The sequence below is a fragment of the Zalophus californianus genome, chromosome 7 (genome assembly GCF_009762305.2).
Source record: "Zalophus californianus isolate mZalCal1 chromosome 7, mZalCal1.pri.v2, whole genome shotgun sequence".
NCBI classification, from domain to species: Eukaryota; Metazoa; Chordata; class Mammalia; order Carnivora; family Otariidae; genus Zalophus; species Zalophus californianus.
This window is the reverse complement of record NC_045601.1, coordinates 108,292,926-108,307,522: the sequence shown is the minus strand read 5'-3', so window position 1 is coordinate 108,307,522 and position 14,597 is coordinate 108,292,926. Positions and strand designations below refer to the sequence as shown.

Sequence of the window (14,597 nt, the reverse complement as noted above, 5' to 3'; positions counted from 1 at the left end):
GATTACCAACACTTCAGTTGAATGACCAAAGAGCAGCCATGGTTTCCTTTAGGTATCCATCAAAATAGCAAAGAGGTAAGAGGAATCAGAAATACAATGGTGGAAGAGGATCATGATGCGGACATGTCACATCAGCTGAATCCCTGGTCAAGCTACCGCGCTGCAGGTCCAGAGCCCATGCAGCTCTGGGTTGCATCTCAGATGGAGAATCGGGGGACATCTTGGCAATGATGACACCCAACTAGATCAATGAGAATCTCTTCCGCTCTCAGCCAGACCATACGTTTCCTAAGTTAGAGTGGGGCTCTCAGACTTGATGAGACACTAACAGGGCCATGCAGCCTTCTCAGGCCAGCATCCAGTCTCTATGGTGGACACACTTGCTTCCACCCCATGCCAGGAGTGGAATCATCACCTGATTACTGCCCCAGCAGCAGGGTTAAATGCCCAAATCTACTTTTTTTTTTTTTTTTAGAGATTTTATTTATTTATTTGACAGAGAGAGAGACACAGCGAGAGAGGGAACACAAGCAGGGGGAGTGGGAGAGGGAGAAGCAGGCCTCCCATGGAGCAGGGAGCCCGATGCGGGGCTTGATCCCAGGACTCAGGGATCATGACCTGAGCCGAAGGCAGCCACTTAACGATTGAGCCACCCAGGCGCCCCTGCCCAGGTCTACTTTTAAGAAGCATATCCCTTCATGCCTCCATATAGATTGTCAGGTGGAACCCCACTGAACGGGAAATAGCTTCCTGGACCATCTGTCATGGGGGACCCCAAGCCTCATGGTGGAAGGGAATCCCCCCTGCTGACTCCTCGGTGGTTTTTAGGGCTGCTGCTCTGTGATGGGGTCTTCAGTCTCCCCCATCCAAGAGTGCTCGTTCTGTATCCCGTCCTGGATCAGAAGCGGGCTGCACTTTCCCGCTCTGAGGACTGCAGGGCCCGGGGAAGGGAGCATGTGCTCAGAGAGTAAAAGATGGCTCCTGTACATAGTCCTCCGGGTTGCCCTTTAGTGCACAAGACAGCACCGTGTACGTGTGTCTGTCCAACAAGGGCATCCATGAAGTGAGAGGCAGGGACAGGGCCAGACAAGCAAATGCATTCTTATGCTCACACTATAGCACAGTCCATCTTCATGACATCCTGATCACGAGATGGCCCACGGGGCTGAGAATCTACCCTTGGGCTCCTGGACTGAATTCCCAGGCCCAAGCCTAGAAACACCCGAACGTGTTCTTCCCAGATAAAGGCACTGTGCTGTGACTTCAGGGGCGCCTGGGTGGCTCAGATGGTTAAGCAGCTGCCTTCGGCTCAGGTCATGATCCCGGGGTCCTGGGATTGAGCCCCCCATCGGGCTCCCTGCTCAGTGGAGCCTGCTTGTCCCTCTCTCTGCCATTCCCCCTGCTTGTGTGCGCTATCAAATAAATAAATCTTAAAAAAAGGGGTGACTTCAGTCGAGACCCCAGTCTGCGAGACCCCAGTCTGCAAATCCGGTTCTGTCATTTACTCCTGTGGCCTCAGGCAAAGGTACTCAACTTCTCTGGCTCTCAGTTTCCTCTTCCCTGACAGCAGCGTTTGGTCCTAGGCAGGCACACGACTAATGTCACCGGCCATTTGGAGAGGAGATTCCAAGTCAGCCCACAGCTATGGCATACACACTGTCCCCTGCTGACATGCATTCATGGCACTGGGGAAGACTGCTGATCCGCGCCGGTGTTCCTAGTTCTGTGTGACTACAGTTGCACAGCCTTACTCCTGGCTGCTGGTGGCTCCCTGGCTTCTGCTCCCCAACCCCCGATATTCCTTCTGTAATCCCATCAAGGCAAGGCTCAGGCGTCTTGTTCCCAGAGGCTCTTGTCGAATAGGAGCACTTTCTACATTTTTAGACAAGGTTCTAAGCCAGCCCTTCCTGGATTCTGTGTCTTGGACAAAGTCCAGGATAAAATACAAGTTAGAGGCAGGGGGCTGTCTCTAACTCTCCCGTTGCTCTGCCCTTTCTTCCCCTCCAGGATCCCTGCTGTCCACTCAGCATGCATGCAGGGTTAGTGGGCTGACATTCCCCCAGTGCTCATTTGTCCTACCTGGGGATTCCTGGCTATTGGGCTGTTATCAGCAGGGGCCCCTAACAAGCCGATTAAGGCTAATTACAAAGGGCCTAATTAACTGAGGAAACTGGTGCTGGAACAGTATCCAGAGGAAAATTGTTCTGAGCTTCGGTTGCTGGGAAACAGGCTCTGGACTGTGGCTAAATTTGGGGCGATCTATAGCGAACCCAGGCAATTAAAAAGAGACATGGAGTGGTGAGAGAATTGGGCTCAGGATCTTTTAAAGAGGGCGCTTCCGTCGTGCTCTCAAGACTTAAAAAAAACTTTTGTGATGGTGCTGTTATTGCACATACACCAGGAAGACATGTTCACTGCAGGAAAAGGGGGACTGTTTTTGAATCAGATCTTCATTTCTGTGTAAGGTTTTCCACAGTGGGTAAAGGCTGAATAATTTTTTAGGGGTGGAGGGTGAAGTTGGCTGCTGCCAAAGATCCCCCTGGAGGCAGAAGGAAGGGAGGCCTCCATCTGAATCCAGACCTCGAGCTCGTCCACTGACCATTCCTTTACGGTTGTGACAGCATTATGTCAGGCAAGGCCAGAGAGTAAGTATTAACTCAGGTCCTGCCCTTGAGGTGACCACTCTCAGCCAGAGACATGAGCTGAGAATGCCTGGAAAATGACATCACAGCTGTGTTTTTTGCAAAGTATTCTCTTGAGTATGTAGTTCTTTCTCCTCGTCAAACTGGGCAGCTTCCAAGATAGAGAAGAGGCCTTCACCAACCGACTGGGTAATCCCGCAAGTCCAGAGTCAGGTCAGGGTCTGGGACCCAGGAAGAGCCTGGGCTGTGGTGGGAGCTGGACAGTGGCCTCTGTTGCACCCTTGCCAGGAAGCAGAAGGCCAGTGTCCGCAACCATTAGCAGGAATGATGGTTTTTCGATGGAAAATCCAAGGATGCAGCAAGCCCCTTAATCACAACCAGGCGTCTTCACCCTGATCCCCCCATGCTCAGGCCTTCCCCACCCAACCCAAAAGCTAGCAGGGAGCCTCTGCAAACTGCTACCCACACATGGGTGGAGGGTGCTGAGAGAGGGCTGGGCTGTGTGCCTGGGTATGGATTAGCATGCTGGGGGCCACTGCAATGTCACCTTCCTTCCTCCAAGGATCTTGTACAGCGCTCCTCTGGCCTTGGCAAGCAGCCTCCAGATCCGGGCAAGCTGCCCACCCACACTAGTGTCTCTCCTGGGCCCCAGCACTGGTCACTTTTTCCTTTTCTTACCGAATTGCTTGGGATGGGGTGGGAAATGCCCTAAGTAAAGCAGGGGAAGTGACTTTCACAGGTCTGGGTCTCTGTCTCCCCCAAACATGTAGCCTCTGCCTCCAAGCTCAGTCGTTCTGCCTTGCCTCCAGGGCAGGGAGCTGGGGTGGGATGACACTGGCCACAGCCACAGAGCCAAAGCCAAAGGCAATCCAGAAGATAGTGTCCCGGTGATGCCGACTTAACCTGACAGAGTCCTACAGGAGAGAACCCCACCAGGGCACAAAAGCCAAGGCAGGACAGGGCCACGGGGATGGGATTCACTGATACCTTGGAACGAAACTGAGAGAAGGAGTGGTGTCTGGTAACTAGGACATGTGATGGGGGTATACTCTGGGGCCTCCTCTGTGGCCTGGAAGGGAACTATTAAGGGATGGAGTCAGGCCAGACTTTAGGAACCAGGGACCTCTGACTTTTTTCCCTCATAGTTCTACAAAATTCTCTGGGGCTTGGTCTGTGATCACTTCCTGGAGAAGGCAGATGTTCCAGGAGGCAGCAGAGGGCTTCCTGGTCTGCCTGTGGGGGAAGGAGGCCAAGGGTGGGCAACACGTTAGCTAGGGACCCTAAAAGATGGTTAATTTTAGCAGAGTTTAGTTTCAAAATCCTTACTATTATTTCAGCATTTTTGTTTTGTTTTGTTTGGGGTGGGGGGTGGCTTCTAGTCCATAGCTTTCCAAATATTATGTCATGACACACATAAAACAATATAAAACTTGCTTGGCACAGTGGGAAGAACTGGATGGAGGGGGTTTGGGTCTCAAGAGGTTGCTCACAGCTGGAGCTGACCAGCCCAGAGGCGCCAGCCACCCTGGTCACCCTGCGGGTGAGGGCAGCTACAGCAGATGGTTGGGAAGCTCCTTGTCATCAACTGTCTCGCCCACTATACAAAGAAGCCTGAGATAGGCTCCAGGAGGCTGGACAGCCTGTCAGGGTTTAATGGGCAGCAGATGACACTGGGAATTAAGAGGATTGAATTGTTTCCATGGCAGATTAGGGAGAACTCCCACATCTTCCTACCCACACTCGGGGCAGACACCAAGCAGGAAGTGATGGAGACAATAGTAAGAAACTGGCTGGCTTAGGCCCTAGTTAAATGATGGATTTCTAATCCCTGTGTCCGTTCTGTGCTTGCTGACTTCCGGTAGTGGCCTGTGTGCTGACACAGTGACCCACGGGCAGACATCCAGGGCTGTCTGTGCTCAGGTGAGTGACTTCTGAGGCCTTTCCCCCTTGTGATGACAGGAGGGAAGGCTGGCTCAGGAGAGGGGCACAGTAAGTGTGGCAAAGGGTGGTGGGCCTGGTGGGGTGCCCATCGAGAACACTCTAGTATTTGTAGAGCAGCCCTCACCTTAGGCCACATCTGGCTGCCTGGACTGAGGTCTAGAAAAGGTCTGACCAGGTCCCCAAGCCCACTTAGGCATTTAGCACCTAACTATACAGTGTCTGCCCAAGGCACCAAAGGAACCTTCAAATGATTAGCAATCCCAGGGGCACTGGAGGATTTAGCCCCTTCTGAAATGGAGAACCCCGGCAGGCTCAGGGAGGCCCTCAGAATGGATAGGTTTACCCATTACTAGAAATTAAAATGCTGATTTCAACTTCATTTTGTCACTCCAGGCTCCCCAACCTGTCGCCTTCTCTCTTCATGATTCTTACCACATTCAACTCTCAATGGTGTTTTCTCCTTCCCCCTCACCGGTGACGTCATCGTTAACTCACACCGTCACAGGACACATTCTGTCCACGGACATGTATATGTGACATGTGTGCACATATACGTACAATACACGCGTGTCTGTGTGTATATACGCACGTGTGCCTGTACAGTATACGCATATGTAGACGCCTTTCTCCTGCCTTGAGTGTGATCCGTTGTTGATGACTACTTCCTCCTCAGACCCCAAAGTGCAGGAGGCAGGATTCCATCTATGTCCGTCATAATCCCTGTTTTATCTTAGTACTTAGCACAGTTTCTTGAACGCAAGTACTCAATAAATAATTATTCAATAAATGAATAATAGCCACTTGAATATGCCACGCATTGTGCCACATCCACTATCGCTAACCATCACAAAAATGTTGCAAGGGATGGAATAGGAGCCCTGTTTCACGGGTGAGGAGACCAAGGTTCCAGAAGGCCAAGGGCTGCAGGCGAGATTTGAACCCACGTCCACTGATTCCGAAGCCGAGGGGCTGCTGAGTGTTGTTGTCTCTGTGCTGTCCCCTCTGTGGTTCCTTCCCGCTGATGCACCAGGCTCACCGCCACATGTGCGGGCACCATCCACGATCACCTGGCTCTTGGCACATCCACGAGGGTGGGGGGAGCCCGCACAAAACACCCAACGGTACCCAGCCAACAGACACAACTGCCCCACCAGCTATGCCCTGGAAGGCCTCGAGCTCACAAGGGGCATTTAGGATGGGCCTGGGTCGGTCTATTATTAAAAAGCGACCCCAGCAAACATGCAAAGAGCCTGCTCTCAGGAAGCAGTGGGGCACGAGGCTCCTGGCAACCTACCGGCATAGTGGTAATTTGCTAAAGGATGGCATTTTAACCTGACCGGCTTCCGCAGCAGCAGCATTTCCAGGGCGGCCTGCAGACCCATGGGAGAGAAAAGGTGAGAGTCAGTAACGGGGTATGTGGGCCGCGGGAAGAGCATTACCTAACGGGGAAAAGGAGTCAGCACTGCAGAGCCAGGAGTTGGGGGTGCTGGGAGGAAAACCAGAGGGGGAACTCCCCTAACTGGGGCTTCCTTTCTGGCCAGCACCCCACAGGACGCGGCACTCAAACACCTCCCCCCCGTGCCTGCGGCCAGTTGGTCCTGTCAGAGAAAAACGGGGGGCAGTGGAGACCCCATGCCTTCCCTGGTGAAGACCCCAGCCTCAGAGAGACGGTGAGGCTTCCTCTGGATGGAGACTGAATCTCTGGGGAAAGCCTCCAAGGAAATGAGTGGCTGATTTGTAACTGTTTTTGCAGAAAAACCGCATTTCATTACAATTTAACATAAACAGTTGTATTAGTAATAACTGTACTATATACTGTCTTTCCAGGGAGCTTAGAGAAAGAACCCTTTCAAATATGCCTCCTTCAGCCTCGTCAACTTTAAAAAAAAAAAAAATGGTGCATGTGGACTCGTAGATGGGTTAGGGACAGAGCAAGGTCTAGATTCTTGCTTCTCAAGGGTGGTCCACGGGCAAGCAGCACGGGCATCCGCTGGGAGCTGGTTAGAAACACAGGACCTTGGGCCCCACCTCCAGAATTGCTGAATAAGAATCTGCATTTTAACAAGATGCCCCAAGTGATTTGTGTGCACATTAGAAGTTTGAGAAGTGCTTCTCTGCAACACTTGTCTTAAAGGATTAAGGAGCGTTCTCTAACATTCTAGAAAATCCTTGAAGGGGATCAATAATCTCATGAGAAGGGAGTATTGGGACACTTGTTTACTTGCACATTTTCATACAATCAAAAAGCAAGGGGCTAGATTTGGTACCAAAGCCATGTGTTTACTAAAGAGGAAACAGGTTAGTGACTGAGTGCCCTTGCCAGGAGCCCAGGTGGAGCAGCCAAATGGTCAGCTAGGATCCTGGGAAAATGGCACCAAAGGTCTGACTGTGTCAAAGGTGGAAGAATGACCCCAGCTGGTGCGCAGCAAACCCTTCATTTTGGTTAGGAGAGAAACAGTTCTACGAACATCGAACTGGCTGACTTCCATAGTAGGGAAGAACAATCAACAGAGTAGGATACACAGTTTCAGGCCAAGTCTTGTCTCAGTGAGGTTTTTCTACCTCTATCACCAGAGGCCAGGTTTCTGATGTGAATTATAAGACTGCTGAAAAGAAATTCTAATTTCCCAAGACAGATGTGATCATAATTACTATTTGGGAACAGATGTATAAACAGAAGTCCAACTGCAGGTTCTCCTGCAGGCATTAAATTCTGGCCCAATCGATGAGATAAAGGAACATGGTAGCATGTAGACTGGTCATGATCTTAGGAACTGGTTTTATGGTATTTGGGACAATGCAGAAACTCAGGAAAATACTTTTCAAAATTCTGACATGGAGAATATGAACCGTGAAGTCTATTTTCACCGTTCCTTACCATCACATCACCTTTGGCCTCGAAAAGAGAGTGCAAAGCAAATTCAGAATTGGTCCCTCCACCAGGCAACGCACTTGAACAGCACAAATTCAGGAGATTCTCCACTGTTGGGGACAATGAGAAGCCACTGCATCAGAGAGAGCTTGGTCTCATGGACAAACACACCCAGACTGGAGCCAGAGACCCCTGTGAGAGGATCAAGCCTTTTCTACCCAGTTCTCCCCCCATGCCAATACCTCTTTGCTGGAGGTCATGGTTTTCCAGCTCTGGCCAGGGCTTCCATACCAGTGTGGCCTTGTGTGTGTCCCGGGCCAAGGCAGAGACATCCTGAAGTTCTGGGATCTCTGCTTGGAACCTCAAGCCAATGTTGATGCGTCTTTAAGGACAAGAACGAAAACAACAGTGTGGTCTTCAATTTGAGGTCAAGAGCAACTGTCAGGAACTTGAAAAAGAAGGAAACCAGTTCCTTCTGCAAGAAGAATGCAGGGGCATTTCCTCACAGTGTGATCCTAAGATTCCAGGCATGGCCTTTTCACTGGAGAAGGAACAGCTTTAAGATTGGGGAGAGATGCTGCCGGGAGCGGGGGAGAAGTCTGCCTGGAGTGTCATAGCTCAGTGTAACTCAGACAGGGAGGGTGCTCATCGCAAGACAACAGCCGCCCAGAGTATGGCCACTGGCACCATTTAACCAGGAAAAATGCAACAAACATAATGTGCTTATTATATTTGTTATCCCTTTTAGACCACTTTCACATAAATTATCCCATCTGAATCTCACAAAGACCTGTGATGTAAGCAAGGCAGTGATAATTATTCCCACTTAATAGGTGGGTTAACTAAAGCCTAGAAAGGTTGGGGTGCCTGAGTGGCTCAGTTGGTTAAACGTCTGCCTCATGATCTCAGGGTCCTGGGACCGAGCCCCGAATCGGGCTCCCGACTCAGCAGGGAGCCGGCTTCTTCCTCTGCTCCCACTTATGCTCTCTCTCTCTCTCAAATAAATAAAATCTTAAAGAAAAAAACAAAGCCTAGAAAGGTTAACTTCTTCAAGGTCAAATAAAAAAATGGTGCTGGAACTCAGGCTTTCAGATTCCTGACTCAAGGTAGTCACCACTCTACCACCTGGTCTTTTTTGCGCTTATCTATGAAAATGGCACCTTTGTTGTGGTTCCTGGGTGGCTCAGTCAGTTGAGCCTCCAACTCTTGGTTTGGGCCCAGGTTGTGATCTCAGGGTTGTGGGATCGAGTCCGGGGTCGGGCTCCTCACTCAACGAGGAGTCTCCTTGAAACATTCTCTCCCTTTGCCCCTCCCCCACTCACCCACACATGCTAAGTAAATACATAAATCTTAAAAAAAAGAAAAAAGTAAATAGCACCTTTCTTTTCCATTATACTCCCCAGCCCCACCCATACCAAACCTATTTGGAGGACCAGCCAAGAATTTTAGGGAGGGAACTGGGAAGCAAGGGCATTTGGATGAAGCCTTGCAGAGAGCTCAATGTCACTGGGGATGTGCAAGCATGTGGCCACAACCATGCAGCCGGAGATGGGGTCACGAGGTTCTCTGAATATAGGGTTTCATGCTTTAGTATGCACTGAGTCTTTGGAAAGAGCCTTGAAACACCAGTACTTGAGAACTACCATGATCCTACAATTTCTCTAACTTCTCATTCGGTGGTTCCTCATCTTCAGCTGAGGCTTCTGTTCTAAAACAAACAAACAAACCAACCAAAATTGGCTTTTTCTTACGGTTCAACATCAATGGTCTGCTCTCCAGGCCCTGGGGTGACTGTCACGTTGCTGCCATCAATGCTGTCTGAAGCACAAAAACCAGAGGTCAGTGGTCAACAGGAAAGGGTACCGAAGAAACTAAAGCCAATGAGCAGTGACCTAAACAGTCATAATGGGACCCGTCTCCCACCCAACCCATGCCAGAGTCACCCCCCGTAGTCTTCAAGGAACCGAATGGCATGTGCTGCTAAATGGCTTAGGGTTACTCATTTCTCGCACGGGGTAAGGAGAAGCCAGCGCCCTGATTCTGGTCGGCTAAGCTCTACCGTTCCTCTGAAACCATTCTTACTCTAGAAAGAGATACTGGCTCCCGGGCTCTCCATGCTTGATCTTTACACAGCGCGTGCATAAGATGTGGAAGCCGGGTCTTGAGAATAATACTTAATCCTATTTGTCTATCTACTTAGTACAGATATGGGGGGGGGTGTCTCCGACGATTATCCACGGCCCAGGCTTAGGGAGCGAGGGCACACTTCAACTGTTCGCTTGTGCCAAAGCGGCCGTCATTAAGGTAGCTCCGAGGTCTCCCCAGCTAGACTGGGCTTCCCCTGAGGGGGAGTGGCGTACGCGCAGTCTAAGCGTCTCCGGCAGAAGTGGGTGGGGTGCAGGAGCCCCGCGAGCGCGGGGGGGGGGGGGGAGAAGTGGGGAGGGAAGGCGGGGACTCACTGGAGCGGCACAGCAGCACCCGCGGCGTGGGCGTCAGGGGCGTGAGGGGCAGCTGCGGGTGGGCGCCGGGGCCGTGCCCCGCGATGAGCACGTTGCTGAAGAGCCCCGAGCCCTGGCGCACCGGGCTCAGCATGGGCGGGGGCGTGTAGGGGGGCAGCTCGTGGGCGGGGTCCAGCAGCAGGTGGTCCCCGAGGACGCGCGGGGAGCGCAGCTGGCTCTGGTACAGGGTGGCGCCCGAGTACGAGGCGGCGGGGTTGGCGGTGTAGGAGGGCGGTGGCGGGATGAAGAGCGGCTCGGGCCGGTGCCGGAACTTTTTCTTCTCCGGCAAGCTCTTGAGGGCTTCTTCGGCTTTGGCCGCGCCGGGCTGCTGCTTCTTGGGGATTTCCTAGAACGGGAAGAACGGTCCGAGTCGAATCCTCAGGCTTTCCCCACAGGCCATTTCCACAGGTTGAGGGAAGGGGAGCGTCTGTTCTAACGGGGACCCCCCCCCCCCGCCAACCCCGCATCCCCTGCCTCGGAAAAACCGCCACCTCCAGTTCCCACAGGGCGAGTTCGGTGGCTTGACGGGGGAGAAAACTTGGGTTTGGGAGGAAATCCCTAATGTCTGGAGAGAGATGGGGGTCGTAGGAATGGTGGGTGGGCAAGAAAGAAAAAAAATTCACATTCTTTATTGCTTATCACCGCATTCCCATCTGGTGAGTGGAATCCAGCCAAGTGGGCCCTTTAATTCCCCACCGCTCCCAGGGGACGGCCACCAGGGACAGATAACACATGTTCTGAGAAGGGGACAGAATAATCTATTCAGGGAAGCTGGGCAGAGGCTGTGGAGCAGGAAGAGGGGGCCAGGCCTAGCCAAGGCTCCCAGGGCCAGTGACCCACACTGGGCTCTCCTTCGAGGTAACTGTGGAGCCGAGGGAGAGCCAGCTACGGTCTTTGAGGCCCGTTTCATGTGCTCTCCTAAAAACGGATGTGGTGAAGCCCCCCCGCCCCCCACCCCTCACCACTGCTCCCACTGCGGGTCCCAGGACGGTAGCTCATTTGCAGCAAGCCCTTCTCCTGGGTTGCTTCCTGTCAGCAGTGTTCGTTTATTTTATGGCAGCGGAACCAAGCATAGCCTGGAAGGAAGATCTGCCACATGGATACATATATACTAATAAGTAAACATATGCACATAAATAGATAAGCAGGGCATGCCAAAGCCAAACAGAAACAGACTTGGGGTGTGTGCCAGCATCAGCCCAGAAAAACGGAGAGCTGGGTGTAGCTGGGTGGGGCTGGGGAGGCCGAGGTGCGGTTGGGAGAGGCAGTGGGGATACCTGCAGAAAAGTTCGGGGCAGTCTGTGGTACCCTCCCAGGCCCTGCAGGCCAGTGCCTGTCACAGCTGCAGTTCCTGGCAATTCCTGTGCCCAGGGTGGCACCCGAGTAAGGAGGGAGCAGGGGGTGATGGGAAAGGCTGGCCGTGGTCATGTGACCAGCTGCCTCCAGGCCATGTGACCTGCTCCAGTCACCCCCTCAGCCCTGGGCTCCCTTTGCTGCCCCTCCTGTTTCTCCCTCAGCTTCACTGTCTTCTGGGCTGCTGTCCCAACCCCCAGGAGGGAAGTCTAGGGAAGCTGAGGGGTGGGGAAAGGAGAGGGAGCAGAGGACCCCTCCAGGCTCCCAGCTCACCCCCAGGGGGCTCTCCTGAGGCCAGAGTGCGACAACCTGCCTCCTTTCCCCACCAGAGGGCTCCTCACCACCTGAGGCTGAGGCAGAGAGACAGGTCTGAGGAGAATGGGGAGTGGATGTCTCTGCCCCCCAAGTTGGGAAGCAATCTGAAGCTTTATATATACCCTGTTCCCGGATAACTGATGAGGCCATCTGAGCACAGGCTGACCTTGCATGACTTTCAACCCTGTGCGGGAATCCAGACCTCTGATCACAGGGTCAAAGGTCCCTTTTGGGCTCCCTGTACTTGAGCCTCTGGTCCTGTTACTCCAGTTCTCAACTCCAGGCAAGCCTCGGAGACCCTGGGCCAGGGAAACCACCCAGAATGTCAGGCCTGGATGTCACATGAGAGGAAGCATTTACAGGGATCCACCTCTACCAGGCTATTCAGACTCTGGAGGTGGGACCACTCACTGAGAGGTTTTAAAAGCTCCCCAGAGCAGGGAGATCCACTGATGAGTCCAACCCCCAGCTCAGGGGAGAAACCCAGGCTTTTCACGGGGGAGGGTCTCAGTTGCCTGCATCCCCAGGGGGCCAGCAGCAGAGTGGGGATTAGAACCCAGGGCTCCCCCGCAGACATTTTAATTTCTTTACATCAAGTGTCAGGACCTTGCCCCTATTTACTCAATCCTAGCTACATGCTTCTAGTTCAGCTTATCTCATTTAACAACGTCCCTCTCACCTTTTCCACAAAGCCAGCTCCACCTCTGCCTTTAAAACCCTGCTCAGAACTGTGCTCATGGTGGTCTTCTGAGCAAATTCATACCAAACTCCCTTCGTCTCCCCAGTCCCTAGTTACTTTAGCTGCCCAGGGGTGCTCCCCTATGGGGGACCACTGTTTCTTCTCTGCTCTGGTTTCTTTCCCACTGTCTCAAGTTGGGGCAGGGGGTGCTGCCTGGGGCTCTGACCCCTCTGTGACTAGGAAACATACCGTCTCCAGCTTCAGGCTGAGAGTTCTCTAGGGGTAGAAACAGTGTCTCTCCCGCTAAATCAGGAACTTCCCTGGGCAAAGCGGGAGCTTGGCTGTCATTTCACCTCTCTGCTTGTTACTGGCCCCCAAGTTCTGCCGGCTTATGAGAACTGTGCTCACTCCCAGAGGTTCCCCTCAGCATTCCTCTTCTGAGGCCTTGGTATCACAGAGAGAACCAAGGAGGTTCTTTCTGGACTTTTCTAGTTCTCTTAATTATCCACCCTACCCCTATTTTGGCCCAACCCCACCTTCATACCACCTGGAATCCCAGCAGCCACTTATTCTTTGAGGACAAATGTGACCCAGCACACCACTTTGTGGAGAGGGAACAAATCTGATGTAGTCGACCACATGGGTTACAGACTCCCCAGGGGAGGGAAGGAGGGAAGAGGGAGGAAGACAGAAAGAGAAGGAGCGAGGAAGGGAGGGAGGGAGGGAGGGAGGGAGAGAGGGAGAGAGGGAGAAGGAGAGGGGGAGAGGGGGAGAGAGAGAGAGATCTCTACCCCAGAGCCAAGCTAAGCTGCTTGGGTGAAGCACTTGGAAGTTGAGAAAGAGAAGGAGAACTTCAGAGTGAGGGAGAAACACAAATCTCTTTGCTTTCCTGAGACTGGGGGGTGGGTGTCTCTCAGTGGAATTACTTTGGGGACCTTAGTGAATTAGGTCCTCTAAGGCTAATAATGCAGGTGGGATACTGAAAATATGAAGCATCTGCTTAGGCTGACCATCAGAACAGATGCCAGGGCTATTGCATGGAGGCTTGCTGTGCCAGGGCTTCCATCTGTAGCTGCTGGATTTGAGGAGGTCTGGAGATCCTGAAGTGGGGGGGGGGGGCAGGGCTCCAGGCAATAGCTATTTATTATCTGCGATTGTGCTTCCATATTTTAATGGCTGTGATTACCAGCTGAGTTAGCATCTTTGTTTCCCTCTTGGAATACCTTCAGGTCTCAGAATCTACCCAGACCGTTAGCCTGGTAGGGTAACGGGTGTTCCCTGGGGAGCAGGCAGTGTGGACAAGGATGGGATTCCCAAGGAGGCCGTGTGGGGCTCACCCCGAGAGACCAAACCATGTCTGAGCTCAGGCCAGTGACCTTGGAAGAGCTGCCCCATCTCCAGGAAAGCAAAGGGATGTTCCCACCCCAGGCGGGCGGGGACAGAGCAGCAACTCACAGCAGGCGGGTGGGGGGCAGCCCCTTGGGGTGAGTGTGGGGGAGAGAGGGTCATCCTCACGAGCACGGGCATCTCGTCGTCCGACATCGAGCTGGCTGGCTTGTCTCTGGCGGAGGGGGCGGCAACGATGCTGCTGGCGAAGCCCTGAGAGCCTGGCTTGGGCGGGAGAAGCTTGACAGGGACAGACACGGGCATGACCATAGGCGTGAGGCTTTCTGCCTCGGGAGGGAGCTGCGGTGGCGGCGGAGGTGGCAGTGGAGGCTGGGGCTGAGGCTGAGGCTGAGGCGGCAGGGCCTTCTCTCCTTCCTCCTATACAGACAATAAAGGCTTTGATCCTGGGCTGAGAGCAGCCTTCCCAAGGGGGGGGGGGGGGCGCACTTTGCTTTTCCTGAAATGTTGCAGGACATCATGCGTGGGTGACAGAGAACCACGGCAGGGTGTTTTCCTTCCTGCAACCCTGAGTCCCTTGGCTCAAGTGATGCCAGTTGGCAGTGGACAAGGCCATGCAATTTTCTATGTTTAAAGAATCTCGACTGTTATCACTTGTATAATTAAAGCAGATATTGAAGTTTTGTTGTTGTCGTCGCTTTTAAAGGAAAGGATATGGACTGGTAATCAGGCACAAAACAAAACACATAAGCTCTTGTGTAGGACCTCTTAATTCTACGGGCCTCAGTTTACTCATCTGTCCAATGGAAGAAAAAGCTCTTTGATCTGGAACGGCCAGGAGATGGGAGTGACCCGGGGTATCAAGGATTTTGGTGAACAGAGAGTTAATCCCATAGACTTAAATTTAGATCAACAATATCTAAAGAATTTAAGAAATTCTTTGAATTTTAATC

General features: G+C 52.6%; 1 protein-coding gene across 4 annotated transcripts in view; it reads right to left on the bottom strand.

Annotated features, from left to right (window-relative positions):
- Positions 1-14,597, bottom strand: part of TRERF1 (transcriptional regulating factor 1) — a 198,317-nt gene that overhangs the window by 19,636 nt on the left and 164,084 nt on the right. For 2 of the 4 annotated variants that reach the window (XM_027603026.2, XM_027603027.2), the window contains exons 8-13: positions 13,816-14,064; positions 9,915-10,299; positions 9,207-9,273; positions 7,698-7,837; positions 7,462-7,565; positions 5,878-5,953 (exon numbers count right to left, since the gene is read on the bottom strand). In XM_027603026.2, coding sequence (XP_027458827.1) covers positions 5,878-5,953; positions 7,462-7,565; positions 7,698-7,837; positions 9,207-9,273; positions 9,915-10,299; positions 13,816-14,064 — 1,021 coding nt within the window. The remainder of the gene's footprint in view (positions 1-5,877; positions 5,954-7,461; positions 7,566-7,697; positions 7,838-9,206; positions 9,274-9,914; positions 10,300-13,815; positions 14,065-14,597) is intronic. The other 2 variants (XM_027603028.2, XM_027603029.2) reach the window with 1 other exon arrangement.